Source organism: Teleopsis dalmanni, chromosome X (assembly GCF_002237135.1).
Source record: "Teleopsis dalmanni isolate 2A chromosome X, ASM223713v2, whole genome shotgun sequence".
Lineage (NCBI taxonomy): Eukaryota > Metazoa > Arthropoda > Insecta > Diptera > Diopsidae > Teleopsis > Teleopsis dalmanni.
In genome coordinates this window covers 79,076,668-79,086,713 of record NC_051848.1, presented here as the reverse complement: position 1 = coordinate 79,086,713, position 10,046 = coordinate 79,076,668, and the positions used below count along the sequence as shown (strand labels likewise).

General features: G+C 36.1%; 1 protein-coding gene across 1 annotated transcript; it reads right to left on the bottom strand.

The window, feature by feature from the left end:
- Positions 1-1,012: 1,012 nt before the first annotated feature.
- On the bottom strand, positions 1,013-9,699 carry LOC119688595. The gene is made up of 4 exons (XM_038103268.1): positions 9,630-9,699; positions 8,277-9,539; positions 4,808-8,201; positions 1,013-1,022 (listed from the first exon to the last, which is right to left on the bottom strand). The coding sequence occupies exons 1-4, from the start codon at positions 9,697-9,699 to the stop codon at positions 1,013-1,015; spliced, it is 4,737 nt and encodes a 1,578-aa protein (XP_037959196.1).
- Positions 9,700-10,046: the final 347 nt, after the last annotated feature.

The following is a 10,046-nucleotide window of genomic DNA, read 5'->3' as shown; positions in this document are numbered from 1 at the left end:
TAGAAATGAATATTAATAATCAATATTAATATTTATTTATGATTCGAATCAGCAGTGCTAATGCAAATGAATATGAATTTTGGGGAGTTTCAGACATATTGCTAATGGATAAAATAGCAGCAGTACATACCAGCAAATATGCCCCTAAAATAGTACGTACCGACTAACTGAGCCTGAACTGAACATTAACATTGACAATAGGTCTTTTCTTTTGTAAGCTTCTCGCAAAAGAACAACATAAAACAAGCACAACTTCGGATGGCAACTCTGGAGGAACCAAAAATTTTGTTAGGCTTATATATGCAAAGCAAGTAATAATATTTAATGTTACAGTTTCCGAGATGTACATACCATGTTGAAACAGCTGACACCCGTAATGCTATCTCACCACTCGACTGCTCTTAAAGTACACACGGATTATTCTGGAACTCGTCCAATACAATTTTAAGCTAACGATTCGCTAATTAAAAACTAGTGGTAGGTGCTAAACACACAAGCACACAAGTTGTATATGAGCAAAACAATATGTAAATATATATAATAACATACATAATATTAAGATTTATAAATTTGTTTGCTAGCTATAATGATCGGCTGTTGGAAGTTGGATGGAATTGTTTATCAACTAAATATTAAAACAGTTACAGTAAGTCGATTTCGTTGATAAACATTTTATTTTTTTAAGCAGATTATTATTTTGTACCTGTGTATAGACGTGAATAAATTAATTAATTAATAAAATTTAAATAAACAAAAGCTAAATAGAAATGACTTTTAATTTAATTATTTAATTCACAATATGTTTTTTTTTGTCATTTTTTAAATTTTATATTGAATGAACTTGTGAATATCATACAATCACTGAGTCACTGAAACACATATCTATAATTTATTTATGTTATACATATATAAACAAGTGAAGTCATTAGAAATTTTTTTTATTTAAGTTACCTTCTCCTTAAGGTGTTCAGTACCTTACGAGTTCTATTTAGCGTACAGATAGGCCCGGTTTTTAATGAATTCTGTAATTTGAAAAAAATATTAATGTTACAAGATTAAAAAACAGTCTTGATGAATTAATAATGATATTCGTGTGTATAAATACAGTCCTTCAATTCGTTTCAGTAAATTATAGCTAATCTTAACCCATTAAGTACCAAGCAAATTCATGCTTGGAATTTTATGGTGAAATTTTCGGAAAGGTCTTATTTTAAGTTAAAAATATTCCGTGCAAAAATGTTTTTTTTTCGATTAGCAGTTTTCCGGAAAAGTGCCGTGTAGTCAATCACACTTTGGGACCTATAGCACATTTTTCTCTCTTCGATATTTATACAGCCAGTGAAAGGAACAAAAGGAACAGAAAATTATTTTCCGTGCATCATTCAAGTTGTGATTTGAAGGGAAGGGACGCATTCTTAGAAAAATATGCAAATGTTATTACTTCAAGGAAAAATATTCCATAGACATTAGCTATAAAGCATTCTCTTACATTAGCATCACATACATTAGGAAATAATTTTTTCAAATGGATATATCTAATCTTAAATGTGTTGCACAAATTGATCTAATTTAGTTCAATTTTTATTCAAACTCATGCACAAACTTTACTATTATTATTATTATTATTATTATTTATTGATTCAAAAAAAATTCATACAGCACTTACAAAAATTATAGTATTTTACTTAAAATCTAAATTGACAATAACATATTTGTTGTGTGTCAGATTGACATACAAAAGAAGGTGCATAATATTAACATTATTATTTATATAAATTCTTCAATAATTAATTTTCTGTAACTCAAAACACTTTTCATAAAATTATACAGTTTATAAATATTGCTACCGTTTAATAAGATTTTCACTTCTTCTTCAGACAGAAGTGCTTTATCAAAAAAACTACGCCTTTGTTCTCTGAAAATTGGACATACACCAATAATATGACATATATTTTCTATTTCATGACGATTACATATAGAACAATCACGATCAGATGTATTAAACTCTCTATCGTTCAGATTAAAAAGACTGCCTCTACATTTAAAAAGTAGGCTCGATATGTGCTGAGTGTTTTCGAAATAAAAATTATGCATAATGTCATATTGTAGCTGTGGGTACATGTCATGAGATCCCGACCTAGCATTCGTTACAAAAGAATCGAGTTCCCTCCGTTCATATAAAGTTATAATATTTTTGTGCAATAATTTAAGGTCCATTCTCCTAAAACTGGTTATTGAAACACCCAGTTCTAAACACATATTTTTCCAATCTTTGGCCCAATATATACCTTTACTAATTATAAGTTCCGCTAATATTCGAGGAAGCCTTGTGGGGGGGAGATTAAGAATTTTTCTTACATATGCGAAATGTATTTGTATTGTGTCTAGGAACTGCGTCGGTAAACCCGTTTCTAAGTGGAGCATATAGTTGGGGGTGTTAGTGGGTAGAAATAGTATCTTTTTTATAAAAAATCTAAAAAGTTTTTCCACTTGATCATAGTGTTTGTAACCCCAAACTTGGGCACCGTAAAATACAATCGAACGTGCTGCCGAGTAGAAAATTTTCAATTTATTTTTAAAAGTTATTTTAGGATTAGACAAATACTTTGCCCATGTCGAGTTAAATGCACTTTTACCTAAGGAGAGTTTAGAAGTCAAATGTTTATTGTAGGAAAGGTTATACGTAATTAATATTCCGAGATATTTATATTCATTGACAATTTCTACTTGCCTTTCCCCAAATTTCCACGACAACGAATTTACTTACTCTAGGACCTTTTCTGAAAATCATTATCTTAGATTTATCTAGATTCGCGATAAGACCCCATTGTGAACAATACATTAATAAATCATGTATCATAATTTGCAATACATCAGGTGAATCCGCAAGTAGAACCACATCATCAGCATACAAAAACTCTTTTATATTAGTTGAGTTAATAGGTACTCCACCCGTTAAAAAGTCATGCAGATCATTTAAGTATAGGGAGAACAAAATCGGGCTGAGCAGACATCCGTGTTCTACACCTTGAGTAACTTTAAATGAAGAAGATACAAGATTACCGTCTCTTACGCAACTGCTGGTGTTCGAGTATAGTTTCATCAGTGTGCTCAAAAACTTATGAGACAAACCTAAAGAAGCTAATTTGAAAAATAAGGCATTCCTGAGTATAGTGTCAAATGCACATGAAAAATCCACAAAAAAGGCATATGTTTTTTTATTGTTACTTAAATTTAATTGTAGAATAGAGGTTAGATTAAAAATATTATCAACAGTTGAGTAAGATCTGCGGAATCCAGCTTGGTATTCATTTAATATATTATTGAGCTCAACCCAGCTATTCATACGCGAAAGTAGTATACCAGTAAATATTTTATATATAGAGTCCAGCAATGATAATCCACGATAATTAGTAACTATATTGGGATCTCCTTTTTTAAACATGGGTTGAATTATCGATTTTAAAAACGAAGAAGGTATGACACCGTGAAGGAATATATAATTATATAGCGTAAGTAACTCGTTAAGGAAACCAACAGGAGCATTTTTGTAGAACTCATAAGGAATACTGTCGTTACCTGAAGCTTTGTTAGATTTGGTGTTTGCAAGCACAAGCTGAAGTTCACGAAATTCAAAAGGAGAATCAAGGAAAGGATTGAGAAAAGGCGGAAGACACCAAGAGATAACTGGAAGGTCGGAATTGCGTGTAAGCAGGGACTCATTGTGAATACGAAAGTCTTCACATTGTAAAGAATAAGCTACTTTGAGAGGACTGTTTTTCAAATTCACAAACTTTACTATTGGGTATGAAGTCAATAGCTTATCTAACAAAGGTATAATAAATGATCAAGGTAGTCACGTACGATGTGGAACAATATTATATGTATTATAATAACAATATTTTATGAATCGACTAATGACTTTTATGTGATAGGTCAAGACATTAATACTGTTTTTTCAAATAAATTTCAATCGTACAAATTTTTAGGTAAATGTAATTCTTATTATATTAAATTAATTAATGAAGTTTCTCATCCTTTTAAGCAATGTACATTAAATAATGGAGAGGCTGTGTTAAGATTTTTAATTTGGTTAATAGTTAGAAATTTTTTATTTATTGTCTAATATCTAATGTAATAATTGATCTAATATAAATTAAATCTGAGTACAATTCTTAAGTTATTAACAAAATAAAACATTTATACATACAACTACTGTGTTATTTTTTTGACTTTATTGGGTAAAATATGTCTGTAAATTATAAGCGTTTTTATAATTGGGTTTTATGATCTTTATTTCAATTTCTTTAACACAATGTAAATTATAAACGTTTTTATAATTGGGTTTTGATTTCATTTAATTTATACAATTGAATTTATACAATTTCGGTTATTGATTGTTTAATCACTTTTTTATGTGTACCCGTGTGTTGACACGTTCGCGATCGAAAAACAAGAGACAGAATCAAACCAACGGAGTTTACTTGCAGCCAAAAAATATAACAATAAAATTTGCTCATCTCGAGCGCAAAAAAACAAAAGGCAATAAAACAAGACTTAGAACCGTTGGTTTGATTACATCTTATACAGGGTTAGTTAGGTAAATTAATTAACCATATATTAACCATATAAAATATTATATATATATATGAATTATATAATATATTAATTATAATAATTTAATTATACAATATGATTTACAATAGATTAAAATATAATAAATTATAATATATAAATCATATAACACATCAATTAATAATTCTACAGAATCCTACAATATTAACAATTTGACTTTAACCGCTCTAACATCCCGCCCCCCTTGAAAGGATTTTCAATTGGTAATAGTGCGAGTTTGTGGATTGGACGGCGTATTACTCCTTTTGGGGTTTGCACATCAACAACACGAACCAAATTATCTGGACCCCTGATGCAATGCACGATTCGGCCCATCAACCAGCGTAGTGGAGGCATATTGTCTTCATGGATTATAACCAGAGCCCCCTCGGTGATGTTAGATTGTTCTTCTGTCCATTTGGTGCGTATCTGCAGCTCATTCAGATAGTCTCTAGACCATCTGCGCCAGAAGTGATGTTTGACCGCGGTTATACGAGACCATTTATCAATTAATGAAGCAGCTTCATACTGAGGACTTGGTTCAGATAAAGTTTTGAGCGGCCCACCGATAAGAAAATGTGCCGGCGTTAGCGCTTCGTAATCGCTCGGGTCACAAGAATGAGGTGTGATTGGTCGCGAATTTAAGATGGCTTCGATTTCAATCAGTGCTGTTCCAAGCTCCTCAAAGGTGAATCGAGTATTTGATAGTGTTCGATACAGATGGCCTTTCGCGCTTTTTACAGCCGCTTCCCATAGACCTCCAAAGTGAGGTGCTCGGGGCGGTATAAAATTGAAATTTATGAATTGGTTGCTGCAAAAGGTCTGCAGCATCACTTGATTAGACTTCTCGAAAAACATCCTTTTTAACTCTGCTAGTTTGTTGTTAGCCCCAACGAAGTTTGTGGCGTTATCGCAATAGATGTCTGATGGTAACCCTCGTCTACCGATTAACCTTTTCAGTGCTGCAATAAATGCCTCCGTAGATAAGTCTGACACGGCTTCTAGATGAGCTGCCTTTGTAGACAAACAAACGAACACGGCTATATAGGTCTTATATGGAACCCGTCCCCGAATTCGGAGATACGTTAATATCGGACCGCAAAAATCTACCGCAGTACGCGCGAATGGACGGCTTGGAGTGAGGCGTTCGATTGGGAGATTACCCATCATTTGATTAAGTAGTTTGGGTTTATAACGCACGCAGTGAATACACGAGTGCACGACTCGGCGTGCAATTTCTCGAATATTAATTATCCAGAAGTTTAGTCGAGTAAGGGCAATTAGTGCTTTTGCGCCTGCATGATAGTTGCACAAGTGTATATGCCGAACATAAAGTTCCACAAAATAACAGCCCTTCGGCAACAAAATAGGGTGACGTTGGCCTACTGAGATGTCACTCAGCTCGAGGCGACCTCCCACCTTTAGTAATTGATAACCGAATACATTGTCCAGGAAGGGATTTAGATGCTTTAATGTACCTTTGGCTGGGTTCCCTCGTTGTAGGCGTTGTATATCAATTTCGAAGAATTGCTGTTGGATGACCCAAATAATACAGTGCAATGCCTTTTGTAGCTGAATAGGTTGGAGGGTACATTCTCCGTTCTTCAATTTATTCTTGGTTACATGATAAAAACGCTGTACCTGCGCTATTACTCGTAGCATCTTAGTGTATGAACTATATCTTGACAATACCTGTAATACGTAGTTGTCTTCATTTGTGTTAACGAATACAACCTTTCGCGTCTCTTTATTGACTTCTTCCATATCCAGGTTGTGACATTTCAAATGCGGCCAGTATTTATCAGCGAGTAACAAAAATTCCGGCCCCGTAAACCAACAAGACTCTGATAATTGGCGGATGTTACAGCCGCGCGACACAACATCTGCCGGGTTGGATTGGGTAGGAACGTGTCTCCATTGCCCATTTGCGGTAATATCTTGAATTTCCGCTACTCGATTGCCAACGAATGCAGACAGGGTTGATGAGTGCTGCTTCAACCAATGTAATACAATCTGTGAATCAGTCCAAAAAAACGTTTCACCCTTAAATTGCGCAAATATTGGTTGGACCTTCTGATACAGTTTGGCAAGAAGTAAGGCACCACAGAGTTCTAGTTTAGGTAGCGACTTCCGCTTTATAGGTGCCACACGGGATTTTGCAGTGAATAGCCTGACCGTCACCTTACCTGATGTGTTTTGTGATCGGAGAAATATACAGCAACCATATGCGCGTATTGAAGCGTCACAGAAACCGTGTACATCAACCTGTTGATAGTTTATGGATAGGCAGTACCTCGGCACCTTAACCGATGAAAGCGTTGTAAGATCTTGAATAAATGTTTTCCAAGCTGAGTGAAGATTTTGAGGGACTGACTCGTCCCAGTCCACACGCAAAAGCCACAATTCTTGCATCATAATTTTGGCTACGAGTATGATCGGTGCTAGTAATCCAAGCGGGTCGAATAATGAAGACGCAAGGGATAAGATGGTGCGTTTTGTTACAATATGACCTGGTTGTGCATTAAACGAAAATAGGAAAACATCTTGCATTTGGTGCCACTTGATGCCTAGAGCGCTGGTGACTGTATCTGTATCAAGATTCAAACTCTTTGTTGTAGTATCGCTGATGAAGTCATGATGGTTTGAATGCCATTTGTCAAGATCGAAGCAACCCTTCTGTAGAATGGCCGTTAACTGATGTCTGATATTGGTGAGTTGATCAATGGAATCTGCTCCACCTAAGAAGTCGTCGACAAAGAACGATGATTTAATGAGTGCAGCGCCTATTGGGTATTGTGTTTCAAATTTGTCCGCCAAATACTGCAAACTCCTGGTTGCTAGGAAAGGTGCTGATGCAGTACCATAAGTGACTGTATTCAACTCGTAAGTACTAACAGGATCGGACTCCGTATCTCGCCAAAAAATATATTGGAATTTTCGATCTGGTTCATCTATCAGTATCTGTCGGTACATCTTAACAATGTCAGCCGTCAAGGCATATCGGTGCAAACGAAATTGAAGTAGCAACAAATATAACTCCGGCTGAATTGTCGGGCCGACCAGTAGAATATCATTTAATGAACGTTGCGAAGTTGTTGAACATGACGCATCAAAAACCACCCTCAGCTTGGTCGAAGTGCTCGACGGTTTTAAAACACAATGATGAGGGATATAATAATGAGGTTCGTTGGTTTTCGGAGTCTCAACACGCGTCATGTGTCCGAGCTCTCGATATTGTTTCATGAATTCTTGATAGTCTTGCTTCAGTGCACGATTAGATGACAATCGCCGTTCTACAGAATAAAAACGGCGCAAGGCGATATTGTGTGTCAAACCAAGACAATCTGGTGAATCTTTGAATGGTAACCGAACGACAATTCTTCCCATCGCATTTTGGTGAACCGTTTCACGATATAATGACTCACACGCAACATGTGCTGGTGACCATGATTTTGAAGCCGATTGCACTTCCTCTATCTTCCACATCATTTCTAATTGATCGGAGACTGTATCTTCAACTGATAATAGGCATTTTGCTGCTGGTGATGCAAATGGCTGACCCTTGTACTTGCCAGATACAATCCATCCTAATAGTGTTTTTTGAAGTACTGGAAGATTTTCACCTAGTTTGATTTGACCGACAGACAAAATATCAAAGAAACTTTCAGCTCCAAGCAAAAGATCAACGCGCTTGGATTTAAAGAATTGCTCATCGGCGAGAGGTGTATTTGGTGGAACCTTCCACGACGATATATCGATTTCAGAACTTGGTTGATATGCGATGTGATTCGTAATACCAAAGTTTAAAGCAAGTTCAAAATTTGAATGACGAGATTTGATTGATGTGAGCGTCTGATACTTTATGTTGGTCAACGAACTACCAATACTGGAAACATGCAACCGATGTTTATGTTTTGCTAAACTAAGCTTCTTTGAAAACTCCTCCGTTATGAAGTTGACCTGAGAGCATGAATCAAGCAAGGCTCTACCCACTTGATAACTTCCCGATGAATCCTTCACTAAAACCAATGCAGTAGCTAGAATTATTTGCTCGGCCGATGACATATTAAGATGGGAATGGCTGGCAACGTTGTCGTTGGGCATAGCAGCGTGTTCTGTGCGTCGTGATGATCCCGCGCTCTTAATATTCGTTGGCAATTGCGAATGATGCAAGAGAGTGTGATGTGGCTTTGCGCAAACCTTACATTTAAACGTTGATGTGCAATTAACCACATGATGGCGTGGCGATAAGCAGTTTATGCAGAGTTTTAGGCTCTTTACCTTTTCAAACCTTTGAACCACCTCCAGTGCCTTAAAACGATGACAATTCTGTATTAGGTGTTCATTGCTAGAACAAAATGAGCAAGAATTGCTGGATGTAGATGCAACAAATGCGTATTGTTTTGAGCGTCTGTTACTCTTGGAGTTAAGATTATTAGGTTTACGTTGTGATGATGACTGATTGCCGTTTCCACTGTCGAGTGATTCGAGAAACTGGCAATGCCTATCCAATAATTTTGAGCAATCTTCCCAACTGGGTAATGTGTCGAAGTTACGCGATTCATTCCATTTCCTACGTGTAATTGCGTCCGTTTTTTGCATGATTAGCGAGATAAGTAGAGCCTCACATATTTGTTTCTCTGTACCTAGCGAACAGAGTGAACCATACAAAGCGGATGCATTGTTTACCAGACTACGGAGTTGTTGGCTTGACTGACCCGATACTGCTGGTAGATCAAATAGTGTCGCGATATTTTCGGCGAAGATTAGGCTATTATTGGAATAGCGCGATTTAAGCCTATCCAGAGCCTTTGGATAGTTTTCATTCGAAATAGGAAATGCCTGTACTGTCTCTAGAGCTTGACCAGTAAGGCAGTTCAGTAAGTGATTAAATTTTTCAATATTTGTGAGGTATATTTCGCGATCTATGATTTGGAGAAACGAATTAATAAAATTGTTATAATCCGAGTACTTACCACTGAATGTAGGTAATTTTAACAGTGGTAATTTTTTACTTGAGGTGGGCATCATTGCTGTTACGTCTAGCACTGATGCATTGTGGGCCTCTTCCTGCAGTTGAGACATGATTAATACTTTGGTGGAAACGTATAGGTCTTCTAATTCATCTCTAGCTGAGTCAGTTGCATCTAATTTCTCGATCAACGTCTGAAAAGCTAAGATTTGTTTAAAATATGATTCTAAAATACCTAGTCGACATTTCAGTTCTGGTTGTGAGAGCGAATTACTCTTTCCTTTGACGAACGTCTTGATCCTTGAAATGCTCGCTTTCGTCGAGGCTCGCTGTTGTTTTAGTTCTGACAGTTCTGCCGTAGTGGTTGGCTCTGCCGTTGCCATTGAAACAATTGTAGATACTTGAGAACAGCAAGGGATTTGACGAAGTCGAAAAGTCACAATAGCAGCAGCGAACTTTC

What these genes read in the sequence shown, in the direction of transcription:
- LOC119688595 (XM_038103268.1), bottom strand. Translation starts at nt 9,699, where the DNA reads ATGTCTCAACTGCAGGAAGAGGCCCACAATGCATCAGTGCTAGACGTA. An exon ending in AGCAATGATGCCCACCTCAA is followed by an intron (nt 9,540 to 9,629) that starts GTAAAAAATTAC and finishes TCCAAATCATAG; the next exon opens with ATCGCGAAATATACCTCACA. An exon ending in TCTTTTGCTTGGAGCTGAAA is followed by an intron (nt 8,202 to 8,276) that starts GTTTCTTTGATA and finishes AAACACTATTAG; the next exon opens with GATGGATTGTATCTGGCAAG.